The 23,017-nt window shown below is 53.1% G+C and overlaps 1 protein-coding gene across 1 annotated transcript; it reads right to left on the bottom strand.

Annotated features, from left to right (window-relative positions):
- Positions 1 to 12: 12 nt before the first annotated feature.
- On the bottom strand, positions 13 to 22,756 carry Stkld1 (serine/threonine kinase like domain containing 1). Its single transcript, XM_020178998.2, has 19 exons — positions 22,402 to 22,756; positions 20,332 to 20,418; positions 18,371 to 18,415; positions 17,063 to 17,137; positions 15,689 to 15,790; positions 13,261 to 13,331; positions 12,522 to 12,637; positions 10,885 to 11,003; positions 9,607 to 9,770; positions 8,381 to 8,511; positions 7,720 to 7,803; positions 5,487 to 5,603; positions 4,632 to 4,772; positions 3,605 to 3,733; positions 2,876 to 3,004; positions 2,658 to 2,786; positions 1,024 to 1,164; positions 667 to 746; positions 13 to 357 (listed from the first exon to the last, which is right to left on the bottom strand). Exons 1-19 carry the CDS (start codon positions 22,414 to 22,416, stop codon positions 214 to 216), a joined length of 2,019 nt encoding a protein of 672 aa, XP_020034587.2. The 5' UTR covers positions 22,417 to 22,756; the 3' UTR covers positions 13 to 213.
- Positions 22,757 to 23,017: the final 261 nt, after the last annotated feature.

Consider the following 23,017-nt stretch of genomic DNA (forward strand, 5'->3'; position numbering starts at 1 on the left):
CTAGCAGGCCTGCTTCCACTGGCCCAGCCAGGTTAGAGTCTGTACAAAGAACACCGAGTGTCTCCATGGCCAATTCCACCAACCCAGGAACAACTGGGGCACTCCAGGAGCTGGCCTTGGGTCTCTTTATTAGTCACAAAGGAGTGTGAGATATGCATACTGATCCCGGTGACCCTCCCCCCAACTCCCACCCAGGACAGGAAAAGTTGGACTTCAGGGCTGGGAGAGAGGACCTCCCTGAAGCAGGTCCTTGGGGACCTCTGCCCCTGCTGTGGCAGAGGCAAGCTGCTTCCCCTCTTCTTCCAGTGCAGCTGCCTCCAATCTCAGGAGCACCTGTTTTGCATAAGAAATCAGCTCCTGGAAGGAGGAAGCAAGCAGGTCACTTGTGGGTGGCTTCAGGGCCTAGGAGCAGTCAATTGTGTGATGGAATCCAGTGATTGTGGACCGATTTTTGGAAAGGACTAATTTCCCTTCCACTTGCGTATTATTTAACCCCGTGACTATAGCTCAGTCACGGGGTTAAATAACAGGCAAACAGAAAAACGGTCCTTAAGTGTGGTGATGTGGCACTCAGGCTAATGGGCCTCCACCTGCGCCTTCCCATCTGGTCTGAGACCTTTAGCCTGGTGGGTGGTCTGGTTTGCTAGAGCCCCTCCCTTCACTCACCAGGCTGGAGGTGAAGCGCCCCAGCATCTCCTGGACCAGTTCCCTAATGCCACCAGACTCTAGCTCTGGCAGGATCTCTTCTGAAGGAAGAGAAAAAACCCTGAGGCCCAGGAGCTCTGCCAGCCAGCAGGACAAGGTGGTATCCCTGTGCCAGTTAGGCTTGACAGGCACAGAGTACCACCCTGGGTTGGAGCAGCACCTGATACAGAATGGGCATTCAGTGGACATCAAGTGAATAAGAGGTTCTAGAGGAAGTGAGACTGGGCCTGGGTTCCTTCCCTTCCCACCAGTGAGGGCTGGGAGCAGGGCTCTGGCAAATGGCTTATAGGGAGGCAGGGGGAGGCAAGGGGCCCTCACTGTAGGAGGCAAGGTGGGCCAGCAGCATGCAGATGTTCTCTGCCACCTCAGGGTCATCTTTGTAGACCTGGTAGATCTCTTGGAGGAGGATGAAGCCACTGCTACCTTCCTCCAGCAATGCCACCCGGAAGGCTGCCAGCTCTGAGGAGGAGGAGGCAGGTGAGCATGGATTCCCACCTTGATGCAGCCACTTCGCAGCTGGCCTTGGGCCATTTTCTCAACCCCCATGCCTAGTGTTCAATGGAAAATGAGGTGCCACTAGTCCTAGGGTTAAGAGAATGGACACTGCTTGGACAGGGGAGCCTTGGCCTGTGAAGTGGCCCTGAGGTCTGAGCTCTCTTGCTCTGCTTGCAGGTGTTAGGCAAGGCAGCTCTGCTGCCTTGCTTCCCTGTATCTGCCTGCATCTCACCCTCCAACCTGGCAGCAAACGCCCTGATCCCTGTTGGGGGCAGGCATTCAGGCGGAGTGAGTGCTCCCAAGTGTTGGGGTGCCCTGGCCTCAGGAGGTGTGTTGTACAAAAGTTAGGTCTTGGCTTTTGAGGAGGCGCCTTTGTGATTTCCTGTGCATAGGCCATGCCCCAACTATCCTGCCTTGCAGGTGTTGCACCCCATGCCCAAAAGGAACATAGCATTTGCACTCCTCTTCTCCAGGGAAACTGAGGCTCCAAGGGGTGAGAACTTAACTGTCACATAGGCGGGTGGCACAGCTTCGTTTCTTACCAGGCTGACTACAGGTCCTGCTCCCTTGGACTCAGTACCCTACCCTCAGATGAGCATGTCCTTCTTGCCCTTAGGGTCTTACCATCTCCTGCTGTCCCAAGAGGGACTACTGACCACTGCACAGACTGCTGTTGGGCCTGTGGCCCAGGTGTGGCTTTGAGTGGCCCAGGAAGGAAGATTGCTCCTCACTTAAGACCCAGCCCACAACTGAGACAGACATGCCTGGCCAGCTCTTCAGCAGAGCTGGCTTGGGACCTCGGGGCAGAACCCTTCCCAGAAGGTACCAAGCACAAGAGTGTCAGGGGTGGGACAGGAGGAGGCAAGAGCCAACTGTCCCCAGGAGGCCCTCGTGAGCTTGGGCAGCTCAGCAGACTGCCATGGCCAGAAACCAAGCTGACAAGGAGCCAGAATACAGTGCGTCAGAACAAGAGGAGTCGTTTGCTGCTCTGAGGAAGGTTGTGTATCACAGAGGTCAGGATCAGGTGCTAGAGCATCATCCTCACCATGCATTGCTGGTGACCATGATGGCCTGTCCTAGGCTCCAAGTGTTCTCTGCAAGGATGGGGAGATAACCCAGGCCTTCAGCATGTACAGGGGGGCCTGTGCTTTGCTTAGTGTAGGGCCTGGCTGGACCTGCTGAATGAGAACAGGGTTTGTATTGTGGAAAAGCTTGTCCAGACATGTATGGGTAGACAGCATTAAGCGAAACACTGAAGGTTGCCCACTGTGTGCAGATGTCTCAGTGGCACCTGCTACATGTTAGGACTGTAGATTGCTTTGTTCTTCTGTTTTCATGTTTTTACTGTTTTACTAGTTTTCTGTTTTGGTTGTGGGCAGCTGGCATACATTACTAATGGAGTTTGTCTTTTGCCCCACATCCAGTGGCATCCCCATCCTGTCCTGCCCCAGGCTCACCTGACACCTTCGCAAGGCTGGCCAGGCCGCGGCAGGCATTGTTCACCAACAGCACTCTGTCCTGGCACAGCTGGATGCTTTGCAGGAACAGTGCCACGACTGGCTCAAACTGGCACTCCTTTATGCAGTCTGCATAGTATATGCATGTGGGCCTTGTCACCTGGCACCTTGGTTGTCCAGAGCCATCCTCCCCTCTCCCAAAGCCACAGTCTGCTCACCCAGCAAGGACAGCAGCCAGAGCACTGCACAGCCCGCCTCGGCCATTTCCGCATCCATGGAGTGAGTGTCCAGCAGCTGGATAACTAGGGCCGGGATCTTTTCGAGGGGGGCTTTGTTCATAATGACAGCTAGATTTGCAACAAAGTTGGGGGACACCCACCCAGGCCTTGGGTGTGTGCAGAAGGGCCTGCTGTGTGTGTGTGTTTCCCATCTCCCACCGCTGCTGCTCCCTCCCACAACAGAGCAGAAACCAGGAAAGGACAGGTGTCCACAGAGATGGAAGATGGGGCCTTTCCACCACCAGCGAGTCTGTAGGGAAGTGACTGTACTGGAGAGCCCTGGGGGCTCTGGCACCTTAGGGGTTGTTTGGGATCTCTGGGGCTTGCCATGGCCAGAAGCCCTCTTTCCTTGGGCAAACAGCCTCCAAACATTAGCATGCCAAAATAGGGCCTAGAAAAAAGTCAGCACAGGCCTGGGGTTCCTATTCTGAACAAAAGCCAGGATAGGCATGCAGCTTTCTGTCTGGCCTCTGAAGCCAGGGACTGTCCACTGGACAGGGCATTCTGAGACCCTCTCTTCTCCCCACCTTGGTCTCCCTCTGCTTCTGAGCTAGGCTCTCAGAAGAGTGCTTTGGGGGCCAGGGTTGCCCTTATGTGCTTATGGAATAGGATGTGAATGCAGGCCTTAGCAGGTCTCAGACAATGGGGGCTGTGACAGGAAGGCCTCACCATCCACCAAGAGTGACCAGAGCAGGCCCAGGGCACCGAGACAGACATCCCTGTCATCAGGGAAGCGATGCAGGTGATCTAGGAGGAGCTCAAACAGCCCCTCCTTCTGCAGCTCTTCTGAGACTGAGCCTGTGGGCCAAGGGGGAACCTTGGAGGAGATGCCCCAGGAAGCCTTTCCCAGTGCTGGTCCCTACCCCACTGGCCTTTGATACTGCCCTAGGCCTTGGCTCATGACCATATGAGAACCCAGAGACAGGGACATGGGCCTGGCCATGGAAATGCTACCCATCTCCTGCCCCTTCCCACCCCCCCATAGCCCAGCATCTCCCACCCATTACTAGGCTACGTGCAGCCAGTGAAGCTGATCAGTCAGCAGGAAAGGGGTCTGGCCCTGCCTTCTTAGAAGGAAATTGTGTCCTTTCCCAATGGGATAACGGACATGCAGTTTGCCTGGCCATCTCTAGTTTATGCCTATCGCTAGGGCTGCTTTCCTTTGCCACAGTGGTGGTAGGGGCAGTGACAGATGGGAAAGCATGGGGACTGGAGTGGGAGAGCAGCTGGGGCCCAGCCCCCAGCCCTGCCTTGCCATCTGTCCTTCCATGGGACTCTTGGCCAGTGTCCTAGAACTCTCTAGAGCCACTACTTCCTGCTGGGGAGATCAGTGCCCACTCATGAGTATCTGGGAGAATAAAGGGCATTGCCTGGTCCATCCCCCTCTGTGACAACCTTCTCAGCTCCACAAGCCCCAGTCTGGGTGCCCACTGCCTACTAGCCAGTGGCCTCAGAGCCCAGCAGGGGCAGAAAGTGTGAATGTGAAATTGACTTTGGTGTGAAGCCCATCCATAACCTGTGCCTGTGTTCATCTGCAGAGGGAAGTCAGTGGCTGTAAAAGTGAGGCCTGTCATAGACAGCAAAGAAAATCGATCAGAGTCAAGTCACTGAGGACCATGTAGTTGTGCCATCCTCACCGCATTCTGTGCCCCTGGTCCCCCAGAGTGCAGAGAGGAGGGACAGGGAGTCCACTCACCCTGGCTTGAGATGATGGTGAGCAGGCTGTAGCTCAGAGTGATGAGGTGCTCTGAGTCGGGGTGGGTCCGCATGGTGCTCAGCAGGAAGGAGATGATGACGCTCGTGCACGGAGGCTGGGCTTCTGTGTCACGTGCTAGCGCTGCTCAGGTCAGAGGAAGAACCTGGGTCAACCCCACGGAGACCACGGCCTTGCAGACTCATATGGCTCGCCTGTGATATCTTGGGCCAGTACTGGTCTCTGAGAGCCTACTGGGTCTGTGATAATATGTCACGATAACTGAGAGCTGGTGCTGTAGCTCTGGTAGAGTGTGCTTGCCTAGCACACACAAAAGCCTGGGTTCGATCCCTAATACTGCCCTTCCCCCAAAAAAACCAAGGGCACAATTTAAATGGTATGTGGAAGTAAATCCCTGATATTAAAACTAGAAAGGTAATAGGCTTAAAAATGAAAGGCAGTTGTTTTCTTCATGATCCAGACAGCTGCAGGAGCCTAGGCCTCTGCCCTCAGCTCGGGCCAGTCCTACTTGGGCAATGAGCTCAGTGCTGTCCCCTGCTGGCCACCATGCAGGGAACATAGCTTGCTTTCCTGAGGGTCAGTCCTGAGAATCCCAAATTGTCCAGTGCCTATTGTATAGCTGGGAAACTAGTAAGAGACGGGCTTGTCCAGGACCTCAGCAGGCCATAGCAGGCTCCATGACATCTCTCCAGGACCCTGGCTATCCTGGGGTGCCCTACCATCCTGGGAAGGGGGCCACATAGGCACTGTATAGCACAGATTGTTGGGAGATTCCTGGGGTAAGTGGTGTGGGGGCAGAAGCACAAGGAGAGTCTTCCCTGCCTGGCCTGCACCCACCTTGGCCTAAGATGCGCAGCAGCAGGGAGCAGGTGCACAGTTGTAAGTCGAGGATCCTCTGGTGTTGCTTCATGATAGTGACCACCACCTCCACTAGCTCTGAGGGCCACGGAAGGCCTGGCAGGGTAAATGGCACCGGTGAGACGTGTGGGAGCTGATCGGGAATGTAGACCAGACCTTGGACCAAGAAGCTGCTAGGAGTCATCTACAGGGCATCAGAGGGGACCCAGGAGATGAACACAAACACAAAGGATGACCACGCCTTATGTTCATTGAGTGCTTGCTGCTGTCTGACAGGGTCCTCACATTCCTGGGCTCAGGCGATCCTCCCACTTCAACCTCCCAAGTAGCTGGGACTACAGGCATGAACTACCATGCCTGGCTCTGCCAACGTATATGCTTCCGGCAGCTCCATGAGGCAGGTCCTTCCTCTCATGGGCATCACTTTACAGAAGAGAAGGTAGAAGGGCCAGCCAGATGAAAGCTCTTACCCTTCAAAAGCAATCTGAATCCTGCCTATCTGACCCGAGCCCAGGGCTGTGACTGCCTTGGAAGTGGACACTTGTGTGCTGAGGTGGGAGAATGACTGTGGCCAGGCAGCACAGGTCCAACCATGTTGTATTCCTTCCTCACTGCCTCCTAGTTTCCTCATGGAAAGAGTGTACAGCTTGTGGTGAGGGTGGCAAGGACAAAGGCACTGGTGCCTGGGACAGGAGCCTCAGCAAACCAAAGGAGGCTGTCTGAAGCAGAGGTGACTCTGGGGTGGTGGGAAAAGCCCACTGTTGGGGAACCATTGTTCCCCAGGAAGGCAAAGTCTCCCTTCCCTGGGAGCTTATCCTGATCACAGCTTAGCTACAGTGGGATGTGGGGGGGCGGGGTAAACCAGTATGAGATGTCTGCTGCCTCACCATTATCTCCTATGCCCTAGTCCCTGGGATCCTTCATACATGTTTTATGGATGGATGATGGATGGATAGGAGGAGGAAAGGATAGATGGACAGAGGGAGGAATGGATAGGTGGATATGTGGATGGAGGGAAGGAGGGAGGGAGAGATGGATGGATTCAGGGATGAACATATGGGTGCGTAGGTAAGTGGACTGATGTTTATGGAGGGAAAGAAGGAGGGGTGAGTGGACGGGTGCAGGGATGAGTATATGGATGTAATGTTCAAGTAGGTGAGACAGGTTAAGTGGAGAGGTTTTTCTGAAAGCCTGTTTTAGCAAAGACCTAAAAATCACCAAGAAGACTTAATACTCACTAAGGGGGGTTAGGAGAGAGGTGTCCCTGGGCATACTGGCAGGTGGGTGAGTTGGTGTGTCAGTGGCAGGCAATTTGTAGCCTTCACACCCTGACATCCAGAAGTGCACCCAGGCATGGACACCAGGTGGTTTGTTGTGGTGCTGTTTTGCTTGTTGGTTGTTTGTGTGTGGTATTGGAGTTTGAACTCAGGGCTTCATGCTTGCTAGGTAGGCGCTCTACCGCTTTTTAAAAAATTATTCATTTAGTCACGTGTGCATACATTGTTTGGGTCATTTCTCCCCCGTGCCTCCTCCCCTCCCCTCTCCCTCCCACTCTACTGCTGAAGCCACTCCTTCAGCCTGTGGTGCTGTTTTTCAAGAGTGGAGAATGAGAAACAATTCAAATGCCCGTTGTAGAGGTGTAGGACACTCTTATTCTTGGTGTTGTGAGACAGGGTCTCACTATGCATCCCAGGCTGGCCGTGAACTCTAGCCTCCCCGTACTAGGACTTCAGGTGTACACCTCCATGCCCAGCGCTAGGTGATCTTATCACTGCCCCATCGAAATCACGTGAGGGCCAGGCATCGGTGGCTCACACCTGTTATCCTAGCTACACAGGAGCCAGAGATCAGGGGAATCATGGTTTGAAGCCAGCCCGGGCAAATAGTGAGACCCCATTTTGGAAAAAACCCATTTAAAAAAAGGACTGGTGGAGTGACTCAAGGTGCAGGCCCTGAGTTCAAAGCCCAGTACCTCAAGAAAAAAACCATGCAAGGGAAGCCATCCCACCCCACCCTGCCTGCTCTGCAGAAGAGACATCAGGAAGAACTCCCGCTTGCCTGCTGTCCAAGCAAGCACTGAAGGCAAGGGACCCTTCTGGGAATATAAACAGATCTCCAAGGAGGCAAAGAGAGCTTGGAGTGAGGGGTGTCCCCATTTCCAGGGTCTGTCCCCAGGGGCAGCCTGGGAAAAGGAGTAGGGCAGGGCTTCTACCTAGCTGATCCTCAGGCATTGTCAGAAGCCTCTTCATGGCCCTAAGCTGGACTTCAGGGCGGCTGGAGAAGTTCTCCATGATCTCTGTAGGGACAGGAAGGCATAGGGACCCCTATGAGAGCCAGGCAATCTATCCCTGCTGACCACCCTGGCCTTGGCCTGGCTGCTGGATGTACAGCACCTCCTCAAATCCACAGGTTCGGCCACAAGGTGGCACTCTTTATGGCTGGGGTCTCCGAGGGCAGGCAGCTGAATAAAACTGAACTCAAAGTCTATCCCCAAGTCCTCAGTGTGTGCTGCCACTCATGCTGGCGCACAAGAGGCATGCAGAATGAGAAAGACACTGGGACAACCATGTGCCAGAGAGTAGAAGCAAAAGGGTATGGGGCTCTGGGGGCTTTACAGCTGCATAGAAGGTCTGTGCAGCAGAAATCACGGGGAAATTGGTGGGGCAGGCCATGGAGAACTTTGTGCTATGGGTAACTGGGAGCTCTGGAGGTATCTGACTAGAGCAGTGAGCAAAGCAGCACTTGGGGTGGGATGGAGGGGAGGGCCTCGCTACTGTTCCTGCCCACTGGCCATGTACAAAGAGCAGGTCCCCTGGGAACAGTCTATGGAGCTGGCGGCCCCAGCACCCTCCCCATCACATTCCCACCATCACCTAAAATGCTGGCAATGTTGCTCTCTAACAGTGTGTCGGTGATGAACGTGGGTATCACCTGCTGGTGCAGAGTCACAGTGATGCATGAGGACTTGAACGAGCTGCTCACAAAGGCGATGTAGATCGCTTCCCTGGCAGAGTGGCAGAGAAAGCTGGTGGCTTTCCCATGGGGCTGTTCCTCTGCCTCCCATGGGGCTATCCCTCTGCCTCGGGCTCAGGGCTGCCTGTCAGGGGCGACACTGGACACCAGCCTTCCTGTCTTGGAATCTGTTTGGCCAGGTCTCTCAGTGTCCCACATGTGCCCAGTAAGTGCCCTGGAGACTCCTCTTCCACTGACTGTGGAGGTACAGGGCCCTGCATGATGGTCCTGGGCCCTGGCACTTTGGCTTTCAGTTCCATTCCTTCATAAAAACATATAAATGGTGAGATTTTAGGACTGTGTTTGTATAAAGACCAAGCTAAGCCAAGCTGGATTCACTGTGTTTTGATTGATTTTAAATTAGTACAAAAACTTTTTCCTGGACCCTCTAAAAGTATCGTGCATCCTTGGGGCTGTACCTCCTGTACCTGATGGAGACAAGGAACTTCTTGCATCAGTGTTCAGAGATGTGTGTTCAAGGTTGTTGGCTATTACAGAGTTTGGAATAGTCCAAACTAGGAAAAGTCCACTGTGCATGGATAAATTAGGATGGAGTTCTAATTTTTGTGTTAAGGCTCAATGATGTTGAAAGATAAACTGATAGATTAAAATAAAGACTCAAGCTGGGTGCTGATGACCCAAGCATTGTTTGTACATATGAATAATAAAATAATAAAAATTAAAAATAATAAATACTCCACAAAATAGGAATAAAGGAAGTGGGCCTCATCCACTGTCGGCCCACTACCATCACTTCTACTCAACATTATATTAGGGGTTCTAGTTAATGTCATAAAATAAGAAAAATGAAATAAAAGGCATAACAATTGGGAAGAAAAAAAAAGCTGGGTGCTGGTGCTTACACCTGTAATCCTAGCTACTTGGGATTGGGAGGATCATGGTTTGAGGCCAGCCCAGGCAAATAGTTTGTGAGACCCCCATCTCCAAAAAAAACCAGAGCAAAATGGACTGGAGGTGTGGCTCAAGCAGTAGAGTGTTTGCTTTGCAAGTGGGATGCCCTGAATTCAAACCCCAGTCCCAGCATAAATAAATAAATAAAGACCCAACCCTGAGCAGTCCAGCTCACTTGATAGTGATTCGATCTGATGGGTCGATCTGCAGCATCGAGGGCAGGAGGGAAGAGAAGGTTTCCTTATTTGGGATCTGCCTGTCCCCCATGGTCTTCAAGACAGTCTTCAGGTGGCCTGGGTGCTGACGGAGGGACTTCCGCAGGTGCATAGCTTCTATTCCCTATGAGGACAGAGGACAATGATTTGTGCATTTCTGTGACTAAGTGAAAGCTAGGCTCTGGCCAAGGGCAGAAGAGGGTCTGGGTACCAGGGCAGCCCATGAGGGAACCAGGTACAAGCCAGAGGCCACAGTGGCCCCTGAGCTCCTTTATTTAAAGAAACAGAGGTTCAGAGAAAGAAGTGAGCCATCTCACTGGGCAGAGGGTTGGGCAGGGGACAACACACCTTGTCCAATCCTGCCAAGACCACCCCTGATCTGGACCCAGTCAGTGAAAGGGTCATCACACATATTTAGCAGAAGGTAAGACTGCCAAGATCCCCTGGTGCCAGGGTGGGAGCCTGCCCTCTTTCCAGTGCTTCCTTGTTCAGTTCACCCACCCCCGCCATCCAAGAAAGAAGGCCCTTGTTCCTCTGACGTCTTCCCCAGGAAGGGAGCAGCAAGGTGCTTCCCAGAGGTGGAGCCTGGGGGGTCTGGAAAAGGGTGGGACACTGAGGACACCAGTGCTTGTACTTTCTGTGGACCTTGTGCCTGGATGTGGAGTGGGGAGGCAGAGGGGACATCCTTGCTGTTGGAATGTGGCAGCCACTGAGCCTGTCACTCTCATTCCCCCGCCCCCCTTTCTCCTCTGTGTGTAGTGGATGTGAAACCACAAGGTTCAATTTCTTGACCCCTGCAGTCAGGGTGACCATGGAGGCAGACAAGTCCATGGAGGGAGCCCTTTGGCCTCCCTCTCCTTCCTGCCCACAGCTGTGTCCTTGGTGCAGGCCCCACAAGGGATGAGCATGGGAGCCACAGGCCAGGATGGACAGGACTGAGAAGGCACTTCGCAACAGGACTCATGTATGACAAACAGCCCCAGTGCTTAGGCCCAGTCTCCCAAGCAGCAGCCACGGCCATCCTGAACTCCATCCATAGGCTGGGGTCTCCAGCCATCAGGGGAAGGGCTGAAGGCAGATGCAAGGACGATGACCCCTGTTGCCATGTCCGCTCACTAAAGCGTGCAGAAGCTGAGTGTGGGGTTCTGAGGAAGGCTTCCTAAAGCCTGTGTGCAGCAAAGAGTGAGAGGATGCAATGGGAGGCAGATAGAGCACAAGTCCTCTCCCTGGCAGCTCACATCCAGGAAGGAGCAGCTGGCCATGTCGAGAATGATGCAGCCCAGGGACCAGATGTCAGCTTTCTGACTGAAGGAGAAGTTGAGAGCTTCAGGGGCCATCCAGGACTTCTGACAGGGGTCTGTGGGCAGAAGCAATATAGGAGACCCGTTAAGTCCCATGCTTCTCAAGATGGAGGCAGGATGGAGCTGCCCCCACCCAGCCGACCCAGCACTGTCCCCCTTTTAGTGCTCCCTTGAAAGCAGCTTGAACCATCAGTCCTTCACTTATCCTTCTTGGGAGAAGTGAGAAGTACTAGCTGTGGGCAATAAAAGCCATAGCTCAGTTAGACCTTTGTCTCCATTTTGAGCCAAGGAGACCATCCATCTCTGCAGATGTCTGCCATGCTGGCCCATGTGCATGCATGTCTGCTCCCACAGTGGTTGCAGCAGGAGCTACAGAGTTATAGCTGGGCACTGGTGGCTCATACCTGTAATCCTAGCTACTTGGGAGAGTCATGGTTCAAGGCCAGCCCATGAAAATAGTTTGCAAGACCCCATCTCCAAAATAACAAGAGCAAAGTGGACTGGAGGTGTGGCTAAAGCAGTAGAGCACCTGCTTTGCAAGCAGGAAGCCCTGAATTCAAACCCCAGTCCTACCCCCACCCCAATCAAAAAAAAAATGCTAGCAGAGGCATGTGGCAGAGGCTGAGTGTGCACCTCTTTCAAAGCACCCTCTAAATGTCAGGGCCTCAAAGTAAAGTTTCAGTTGCCCTGCCCTCATTTTTTTTTTTTTCTTATGGGAATGGGGTTTGAACTCAGGGCTTCATTCGTAAAAAGCAGGTGCTCTACTGCTTCAGCCACACCTCCAGTCCCCCTGCCCTAATTTCAAAACCTGACTCTCAGGGAGGGAGTCAAAAGAGTGGAGTCCTAGTCCAGCTGTGTTAGTCTCTGCTTGGCCTCAGGCAGTCCCTCCCTTCATGGACCTCTATTCCCCGGCCAAACACCAAAGGCCTTAACTCTAAGTACCCATGATATCCCCACCTCCACTAAGCTACCTATGTACTCATCCATCCCCCCACCCATTCATCTATCGATGTACCCACCTATCCATCCTCTGTGTACCAAAAACAGAGAGCTACCAGCCATTGCTACCATGGACACTTGAATTCTCCACTACGGTTGGTCTGTCAGCTGAGACAACTGTTACAGGCTTGAAGTCTGGCTATCTTTACACTGCCATCTTTTCAAAGGAAGAAAAGATGCACCTCTTCCATCTCTGGGCTAGTCCAGGACTCTACAGTAATACCCACAACCAGTGCCTGCACCCCACAGGCTCTCCATGGCCCCACCTTTCAGTTTCCTTCCTGCTGGGGCTTTCTCCCCCAACCCCTGAAGGCTACCATTTTCAGGGGTACCACAACCATTACTTTTCTCCTTGGGCTCTTTCTCTCAAATATTGGCTATCTTTTGGATCCTGCACCCACCCGTACAGGGACACGCCTGCTCAGTTACAATTCAGGCCAGAGCATCTCTTTGGAGGTCATGCAAGGCAGGAGGGTCTGTGGGGACCTTCTGAGCAAAGACCCCAGCATGGCCACTTCCTTCTGGACCCAGGAGCCACCACCTCCCTGCTGCTCATCACCACTCCTCCCAGCTACCTTCCTCCGCACGGACTTTCCACTTGGCCTCGTGGGTCATCAGCGTGTGGGAGCTCAGGTCCTGCAGCTTGCAGTGGGTGTTGCTGACCAGGGAAATGTTGGAGGGCTTGAGGTTCCTGCAGCCAAAAGGTGGGACCACGGGTACCTGCAGAGCTGTCTGGGGCAGGCCAGCACGCACCCTGAGCCTTACTTCTGCTCTCCTCCCCAGGCCCTCCCTTCTCAGCCCACCTATTACACGATCATTTCCTAAACCCTAACATGTACTCAGTTATTTTACACAGGGTGACAACTCCTCAACTACAAGTAGGAATATAGCCAGCCACTGAAGTCCCTCAGTTGGCCTGGTGTTCCCCTCCTTATAAATCTCAGTCTGATGACGTCAGCATGGGATCTTTGGACACATGCCCCATGAGTTTTCTCTTCTCCTTTAAATAAGGTATCAGTATCCAGAAGCCATTTCCCAGCCCCCTCCCACCACAGATCCTGGAGCCTAAGGCTGGGCACTGGCAGGTCAAAGGCTGGGCCTGGGGTGCAGCAGTGTGCACTGGCCTGTCCAGAGGCCATGCCACGGCAGGCACCGCGCCTCTTCTTTATGTCTTATCTGAACTTCCTTGCACTTTAGAACCACCTGGCCCTGTCTGAACATTCACGCAGCCAAGTGCCCTTGGGGTGAGTCAGTCAGCCAGATCCTGCCCCTCAGGAACTTACACCTGAGTGGGGAGGAGGCCCCACCCATCACCTGTGAATGATGCCCAGCTGATGCAGGTAATCCAGGGCGTCCATCACCTGGCCCAGCACGTCCTGCATCCACTGAGGGAGAAGTGGGAGAAGCTGGCCCAGGAAGGGTCTTGAAGGCTCTGAGAGGGGCTCCACCCTGTGAGTGATCACTCCCAGAAGCCAGAAGGACAATGACATATTGGAGATCCTGGGTGCCCCAGGGCTGCAGCCCCAACCCCACCTCCAGTGGCCCACTCTGCCCAACACCAGCCAAGAGCTCATGGCAGATGACCCTTGTGGCTATCAGAGATGTTCAATCCGAGGTGCCTATTTGGAGCTTGCCTCTTACATCATTAGAATAAAAAGCCCTGTCAGAACATTCTGGAAATGTTCTATATAAAGAACAAGATCCAGCTAGTGTCTGGGCCAGTGATTTTTAAACCATGTTCCTAGGACCCCTGGAATGCCCATGGGGCATCAGAGCCGTCCTGGGGTGTTAGGATCTGGGGGGGCCCTGGCCTTCCTCCCGCCTCCTAGTCAGGGGGCTCTGCCTCACATACTGGGCCCTGGGAACATTTGTGTTTCCAAGGCTTCTGCCAGTGACAGAAGGTCTGAAACCCACTCCAGAGCCTGCCTCTGAGGCCCAAGTCACAAGAGGAGCTGTGTGCCCTCGAGCCCCTTCAGGGAGATGGTGCCTGGTCCACAAAGCAGAGGGGCTCTCAGAGAAAAGCAGGCAGAATTCATTTAGGGAGGTTCTTAGACCCAAAGGTGAAAGCAAAGATGACAGAGCTTCCAGAGGAAAACAGAGGACATCTTCATGACTTCAGGGTGGGGAAGGCTGCCTAAGCCAAGACCAGAGACACTGACCACAAGGGAAGACATGGATCAACTGAACTTCATTACAACAAAGACCTTCGCCCATCATAAGATGTCATCAAGAAAGGGAAATGACAAGCCACAGACTGAGTGGAGATATCTGAAAACTTGTGTGCACAGTGTATAAAGAACCGCTACAAATCAACGAGAAAAGACAACCCAAATGTTTAAGTGGGCAAAGACTTAAGCAGCACAAAAGAAGAAATCCTAGTGGCCAAGATGTGCTCACTGGGATTACTCCCAGGGAAATGCAAATTAAAGCCATAATAAAATATCACTACTCCCTGAACAGCTAACATGAAAATGACGGCCACAATGAAGTGTCAGTCACCGTGTGGAAGAGGAACCCTCACTGCTCATTGGAAGAGCAAACACTGATCAGCCCAACCACCCTGGAAACATCTGGAATACCTACTGAAGCCAAAGTCCTCTCTTCCTCCCAGTTACTCCTCTGCTAGATGTTGATCCAAGAAAAAGAAGTGCACCCCACCAGTGCTCCTAGCACCCTTATTCAGAGCAGCCCCGACCTAGACACTCATTGGCACCAGTGTGAAACAGCCTCGTGCCTGCCTGGCCTCCAGATGAGCACAGGCAGTTTGCTGATACACTTGGCATGGATGGACCTCAGAAACATGGGGCAGAACAATGTCCACTCAGACATGAGTCACACATGGAGTCTGTTTCAGATGGACTTCAGAAAGCACAATACGGTTTCTGGAGGCAGAAGCCAAGTCATGTGTTTTGGCTGAGTCTTAAGAATGCCTTCTTGCTGGGTGTAGGTGGCTCATGCTTGTAATCCTAGATAAAGATCAGGAGGATCACAGTTCAAACCCAGCCTGGGCAAACAGTTCACAAGACCCTATCTCAAAAAAACTCATCACAAAAAAAGGGCTGGTGGAGTGGCTCAAGTAGTAAGAGTGCCTGCCAAGCAAGTGTGAGGCCCTGAGTTCAACCCCCCAGTGCCTCAAAAAAAAAAGCCTTCTTTCTTGCTCAGGGTGGAGACTATGGGGGTGTATGCACATATGCAGTGTGTCAAGATGCATATCTCAGATGTGTGCACTTTGTGATTTGCAAAAGCCTCAGCACACACATTTTAGAAAAATCTAGGGGCCAGGCATGGTGGTACATGCCCATAATCCCAGCTACTTGCGAGGTAGAGATTGGGAGGATCATGATTCGAGGTGGTGGGACGGTGGGGAGTGGCACGAAGTTAGCAAGGCCCCATTTCAACAAACAAGGTGGGCATGGTGCTTCATGCCTGTAATCCCAGCTACATGGAGGCATAGATAGGAGAACTGTGGACTGAGGCTAGTCCCAGGCAAAAAACAAAGCTTAATCTGAATAATTAAAGCAAAACAAAGGGCTGTGGGCATAGCTCAAGTGAGAGTGCCTGCCTTGCCCAGCAAGCCTCACCCTGAATTCAAACCCCAGTACCACCAAAACAAAAAAGAAAGAAAAAAATCCATGATCAGACCCATGGTACCTGCCCTCCCCTCTGCCCATCTCCTGCTGTGAGGCCTGTGGGGTCACAGGTCCAGGTGGCCCCCAGGCTGGTGATGCAGAGGGTCTCTTACCTCAGAGTTGATGATCGCCTTTTCCTTTCTCTTCTCCTCAATGACCTTCTGGAAGCTGTCATTACTGTACTCCATCACCAGGCAGAGGAACAGAGAGGAGATCTGGCAGGACATAAGGCCCCTAAACCAGCTACCTGAAGCCCAGGTCTGGGTACTGTGCAGGGTCACTGGCTCCAGGGCCCCTCCACGTGGCTGTCATCCTCAGTGACTATGGGAAACAGAGCACTACAGGCTAGGGGCTCCTGTCTCTCCTCCACACCCAGGCTCCTCCACGCCAGCCTCAGTCCACACCCAACTCATTGGACTTGCCAAAAGCTGCAGTTGCCCTGGCCACTGCACGTGTGGACCCCTGTGCTGGGGTAACAGCTCCTCCTGCAGGGGTCAGTGGGTTGCACTTCCTTCAGGGGCCTGCCCGGCCAGGTCCTAGCACACCACCAGAGCCCAGCTCCGCTCCTGCCATGGGGAGACATCCTCTTTTCTGCCCCCTCCCTGAGACATCAGGGGGTGCTTGGGAAATATTTGGGATGCACACAGGAAGGGCCACTCTCCGAGGCTTCCTCAGAACCCAGCACTCGGGGAGGGAGCATGTATAAGGGGAACCCTCTGCCCCATGCAGCCCTGGGTTGTCAGCCCAGGCAGGGACACTGACATGAAGATGTGCCAAAGACCTGCACAGTGGAGGCCTCACAGCCTCCCAACCCCTCCTACCTCCTCTGTCCCTGCTCAAAGTCTCTCCTCCACCTCAGCCCCCTCAGGGGTGACGGGAGAGTTCCCAGTCCTTGTAAACACAAGCTGTATCACTGACAGTACATGGGGCCTTGGGTGAATGTCCTCTTGGCCGTTCACTAGCTGCATGGTGTTGGGGAGCTTCTCAGCATCTCTGAGGCCCAGGCCCCATCATGAAAATGAACTTCTGCCCTGCAGACCTCCTAGGGCATGACACCATACAAGAAACTAGTGAACTGTACAGGAGCAGTGGAGATGAGGGGTCCACAGCCTAGGACAGCCAGGCAGCAGACACCATGGGAAACCACCATCAGAGGTGCAGACTCACCCAGCCCTTGGCTGTGGCCAAGCCTGGAAGCTGCATCCCCAGAGTGCTGGAGTCGAGCCTGCCCACCTAGCCACCTACCTCAGCCCCACACTAGCTGGGAAACCTGGAGGACCTGTCACACTTGGCCTCTGCTTCTTCCGCCTTTGATGAGGCCATCGGGAGCTTGCTCGACGCAATGCACAGGAAGCCCCGGTGTGGTCTCACAGCCATCAAGTGTTTGTGAGTCAGGGGCAGCCATGGTTAGCCACTGGCAGGGCCTCACAGGGTGCTTATGCTGTGTGCTTGGTCCTGCCTGAGCCACAGGTACCAATCTGACCCACCTCGCTGTTCCATGTGATGAAGAGTTCATGGTACACAGAGATGTGGGCATGCTGGAGCTTCAGCAGGGGCATCAGCTGCAGGGACGAGCAGAGGGAACAGAGAGGTCAGTGTGGCATGCTGCTCAGTTGGGGCTGCTCTCCCACATATACCAACAAAACGCAGCTGCTGCCCCGGGCAGGCAGGGAGGTGGGTGTAGGGAGGCTGTGCTGTGTCACTGAGACAGGCTCCTCAACCTCTCAGAGCCTCACATGTTCATGTGAAGATGGTTGGATGGGGGTGTAGCTCAGTGGTACAGCACTTGTTTAGTATGCATTAGGCCCTGGGTTTGATCCATAGCATTGCATAAACACAAATACAAAACCAAAACCAAAAATGGTGGTAGCACTTGACTCTGCTCCTCAGTGAGCTGGTGCACACCAAGCACAGATGCCTAGGAGATGAAGCAGCAGGGCTGGGCTAGAGAAGGTGACTTGGCAGAAGGCAGGTGGGGCACCAAGAGCTCCTACCCCCAGGGATGGTGTTTGGAAAACAAACCCAGTCAGATAGCAGAAATGGCCACCCTGGAGACCAGGAGCTGATGGGCCACTGCTCAGCTTGCAGGCTGGGTGTGAGAGCAACTGGCCTGTGGACATGGAGGCGAACAGTGCGATGGTAGGGGTTACAGGTGGGCCTCCCACATGCTTTCCATGTTCAGAACATGCCTGGGTCCATCATTGCATTTCATTGAGGTCAGCACTGACCTCAGTGGTGCTGGCTGGCACAGTGCAAGGGTAGGCAGTTCCAAAGGGAAGACCAACAAGTGACCATTAGTGAGGAGACGACACATTCTGCCCCATATGGAATTGTAGAGAGGCAAAGAAAAGCACTCAGAGCCTCTGTCTGGTTGTACATCATCGCGGATGGCAGAGTTAAGGGGGATTTATCCGTCCATCTCTCCATCCCTCCCTCCCTTTCTTTTTTTGCGGTGCTGCGGATAGAACTGAGGGCCTTTGTATATTAGTGTTCCACTATTAACTTACCTCCCTATCCCTGAAAAAAAAAATCTTTAGATTAGCCTAGGGACCAGGACAATAGGTAAACTTTATCTCCTCTAAGGAGGTGTTCCCTATTCTGCATTTTTTTTTCCATTTCTGCATTTAGAAATGGGTGTTGGGGGCATGACCTCCTTTTGTGACCTGGGCAAGAATGAGTTCTGACCCTCCATCCAGGCCTTTCCTTCAACCCATCATTCAATAAGGACACAGACCACAGTCCCTCTATGTGTGCTGCATCCTGTTCCTTTAGAGAGGAGACCCCCAGACAGTTACCTCTTCCAGGGCCTCGTTGGTGTGATGCTCATCAACGCATTCCACCTGCAGGGGTACAAGAGCACCAGCTCGGTAAATGTGCAGTCATCCACCACCACTGCTACCACATAGTCATCATAACCACCACCACCATCTTCCCCCTCACCACCATTGTCATCATCACCACCACTACCACCACCGCCACCACCACTGCCACCACCATCACCATCACCACCATCACCGCCACCACCAGCATCCTCACCCTCACCACCATTATCATCACCACCACCACCACCATCCTCACCCTCACCACCACCATCACCACTACCAACACCATCACCATTGCCATCACCACCACCACCACCATCTTCCCCCTCACCACCATTGTCATCATCACCACCACCATCACCAGTGCCACCATCATCATCACCACCACCACCATCACCGCCACCACCACTGCCACCACCATCACCATCACCACCATCACCGCCACCACCAGCATCCTCACCCTCACCACCATTATCATCATCACCACCACCACCACCATCCTCACCCTCACCACCACCATCACCACTACCAACACCATCACCATTGCCATCACCACCACCACCACCATCGCCGCCACCACCATCTTGATCAGGGGAAGTCACCCAACTATTCTGAAAGCCTTAAAGATGCCCAAAAATCGCACTCCAGGGATTTTTCCTATGGAAATCATGGATATTCATGAAAAAAAAAACCTGTAAGGATTTTTTTCAGAGTTGTTTATACCACTAGTGAAAAACTGAAAACAAGCTCAACAGTCATTCCACTTGAGGGGACAGGTTTGGCCAACTATAGCCTACCAAGCACGGTGAGATGTGAGGCCACTAGACCAGAAGAGGAAGCCGTTGATAACATGAGACAATGCTTGCAATGTATCAGGTGGAGAAATATTAACAACTTAAAAACCATTATAACATAAAAGTTTATAAATCTTTAGAAAAAAGACTGGAAAGAATTGTTCATTTTTGTTTTTTGAGACAGGGATTTGCTATATAACCCAGGCTGGTCTCAAACTTGTGATCCTCTTGCCTCAGATTCCTGACTGCTGGGATTACAGTTGTGTCCTGCCACATCCTGCTTATCTAGCTTTTTAAAAAGCTCCTTCATTTCTCAAAAGATAGCCAGCTACCCTGGCCCCTGGCCTGTGAGACAAGGGGGCTGACCTCACAGAAGCCAGCAACAGAACGAGAGGTGGACAAGGACTCCAGATTCAGCCATCTGGTGGTGAGCTGCACAGACCTGAGGTCTAGAAGGTTTGGCAGAACAATGCTGCTAATGAGATTCCTCTACCTACAAGTCACGGCCCTGATCCCTGGGCCCGATACCACCCTAGAGAGGAGGGTGTGCCAGAGACTTGTCCAGCAGCTCTCTTTCCTTGGGCCCTCTATCAGCCATACAAAGGGGTACACTCTGACAGGCCTATACTCCCATCCTGCTGTGGCAAACAAGATCCCATATCCTGCCTTCAGTCCTGTGTGACCCTGGGCCAGTCCCCACCCTATATGGGCATGCTACATTTCAGTAAGACTCTGAATTCTGTCCCCAGAATTCAAATCCTCTTGAAAATTGTGACCTTAGCTAGTGTGGGGCTCCCTGAGTCTCACTATCTTTAGCTGTAAAATGGAGTCACTTTTCCTACTTGGCAGACCTGACTGATGAGAGAGTCAATGAGTTGCTGTGTGGCACACAGTATGGATGAGTGAATAGTAGGTATTGAAGTTGGTACAGTAAAAATTGGCATTCCTTCCCTATCAAGGTGAGGGGGCCAAGGCAGGAAGCCTAGGGAGTCTCATCCCATGACCCATACCTACTTCAACCAGGTTTGTCTCCTGCCTGGTGGCCAAGAGGGATCCAGAAAGCCTTTCTGTAACCTGGGGATATGAGAGTACCACTGGAGCAGAACTGCACCCCCTGTGGGCCACAGGGCTCCCCCTTACCTGTTTTATCACGTACTTGACTTGGGTTTTCGTTTCTTCCACCACCAGGTTCACCCCCAAGGCCCCAGGACTCAGCTCCTGCAAAATCTACCAGCAAGCAAAAGAGAAGCTTTCAGGAAATGCACACATACCACTCTGCACTTCCACATGCATACCCAGTTCCACCACTGCTCCTACCAACTTCTGTGGGGCTGGCCGAGCAAGCATCTCCTCCCCACTTTGCAGTAGAGGAAATGGCCCAGGAAAGCTGAGAAGCTCTCCAATGGAGTCTGATCCTATCTCCCTACAGCCAATTCTGGCGCACTTTCTCCAACTCCAACCTGCAGGGACGACCACCAGGCATCCAAAAGCAAGCTACCTGGGGCAGAGGGGTCTTTCTCTAGACCACTATGATCTCAACTTCCAGGATCTGCCTCAAAGTAAGCATCCAAGCAAGAAAGGAACTGATGGTGGGCTCTAGTAGCTCACACCTCTAATCCAAGCTACTCAGGACGCAGAGTGATCTCAGGAGGAACGTGGTTCAAAGCCAGCCTGGGCAAATAACTAGCAAAACCTATCTCAAAAATACCCAACACACACACACACACACACACACACACAGAAACACACACACCAAAAAACAAAACAAAAAAAAAACAGGGCTGGCAGAGTGGCTCAAGTGGTAGCGTGCCTGACTAGCAAGTGTGAGGCAAAAAAAAAAAAAAAAGGGTAACTGCTTCTGTAACTGGTGCCATCATAGCCACAGCACTCAGTGCTCAGCACTGAGCCAGGCAAGCACTTCACAGCCTCCACATGCTGTAGCACTGGTACTCTCTACATGTTTGTATTGGAGGAAACTGAGGCACAGGGAGCCTTGCCCAAGGCTATGGCACTACAGAAGCAGGATGGCAGCCCCAGTTGGATTAGAACTGCAGGGTGTGAGTCCAAAGACTGAGATCTAAGCCAAATCTACAGACAGATGACCTCTATACTAGGTATCTTCAGAGGTCAAGAACAGAGGTGGAGGGGTGGGTGATGGGATTGCTGGATGCTGAAACAGTTATCAGAGGATGGGGAGGTGCACAGATGCAGGGGATGAAACGTGGGAGGTAGTCCTCAATCAAGAAACCTCTGGAGCGCAGAAAAGTTTTAGGTTCTGTAATCCAGCCCTTGTGGGTGGCCTGAACCCTGCTCAGGGAATACAGCCTGGAGCAGTTATAAACAGGGTTCTAAGAACAGGACCAGCACAGGAACCTTCAGGCTTAGGCCTGTACCACTGGATTACACAACAAAATGCACCCATCTCAGATCAGGCATTTTTTTTTTTTCCCTGAAAAGTAACTTTACTTAAAAAATCCCCTGACCACCAGAAATACATCTGCTTTGCCATTGGCCAAGCTCCCTGCAACCTTCCCTCACGAAGATAATTAGCAAAGGGAGGTAAGTCTAACCTACAAATTGTTTCCAAATTAATGAAATTTTTACAAATACTGGGTCTAACACTTAATGAAGTAGACACATAACGAATAGAAGCAAGCATTTAATTATGGCTGGTGGAGTGGCTCAAGTGGTAGAGCACCTACTAGCAAGCACGAGACCCTGAATTCAAATCCTAGTATCGCATTTAGCTAAACATTAAGTTTTACTTAGCAACTTTGCTTTCGGTCTTTTAAGTTGCTCAAGTCTGGGACTTTCACAGACAGAGGCAGAGGGCTGTTCTCAGGACTATGAACGCTCTGGGGTCCTTCTGCTTCTAGATCTCAGCACACCCCACCCACGGTGAGAAGGACCGAAGAGTTGCCTCAAACGGTCAGGGCTGGGGAGCCCTTTAACTTCATTTTAACAGGGAAAACTGAGGCCCAGGGAGACAGAGGGCACCAAGGGGGTCACCTATGTGGGTACGCGGTCAATCTACGAGCTGGAGGCTGACACTGACCATGACGCGGTCCCCTGCCTGCATAGGGCTGGACCTCGCGCGGGCCCTCGGGGACTGTGACCGTTAACATGAAGACTCAGGGGTGTTCCCCCCAGTTAGCCATGGACCCTGTTCCCAGGCAGTCTCCGCCTCCCAGCAAAGGAACATCTCAACACCTGGTACTTTTCCATAGTATCTCGACGGGAGATTGCCGGCCTCACTCTCCCTCCGCTGGGAGGCGGGTAGGGGTCCGCTCCTCGAGCCAGCAGCAGTGGTCTGACTCCCGACTCAGCGTGCTCAGTAGTGACCACTCCGGGTGCCCAGCCCCCAACTTTCAACCCTCAACCGGGTTGCGACCCTCAACCTGGGCGTGTTCATTTGAGCCCAGACACTCAAGCAGGAGGGGTCGCAATACTTCGCCCCCTTAAAGGGACGGGGCAGGCGGGAACCAAGCGCAGAAGTTGAGCCTAGGACGTGAAGGGCGGGGCCTTGAGGGTGCTGGACCCGGCTACGGCGGGAGCTAACTGGATTATGAAGGGTGGAGCAAGTGTGGGAGGAGGGCGGGGCCTTGAGCCTGGTGGGCGGGGCGGAGGTGGGCGGTGGGTGGGAACCTAGCGAGTGAGGGCGCGCGGCGGGCCGGACCTCAAGCGTGGAGGGCGGCGGAGGCGCCTTAAATGCAGTGGGCAGGGCCTCGAGCGTGAGGGGCGGAAACTCACGTGGGGGTGGGCGTGGCCTAGCGCCCTGGGGGCGGGGCCTAGAGCGTGAGGGCCGGGGCGGTGATGGCCGCGGGCG

Source organism: Castor canadensis, chromosome 13 (assembly GCF_047511655.1).
Source record: "Castor canadensis chromosome 13, mCasCan1.hap1v2, whole genome shotgun sequence".
Taxonomy (NCBI): Eukaryota; Metazoa; Chordata; class Mammalia; order Rodentia; family Castoridae; genus Castor; species Castor canadensis.

What these genes read in the sequence shown, in the direction of transcription:
- Stkld1 (XM_020178998.2), bottom strand. An exon ending in CCAACGAGGCCCTGGAAGAG is followed by an intron (nt 17,138 to 18,370) that starts GTAACTGTCTGG and finishes TCGTCCCTGCAG; the next exon opens with CTGATGCCCCTGCTGAAGCT. An exon ending in GAAAGTCCGTGCGGAGGAAG is followed by an intron (nt 11,004 to 12,521) that starts GTAGCTGGGAGG and finishes TTCTGCCCACAG; the next exon opens with ACCCCTGTCAGAAGTCCTGG.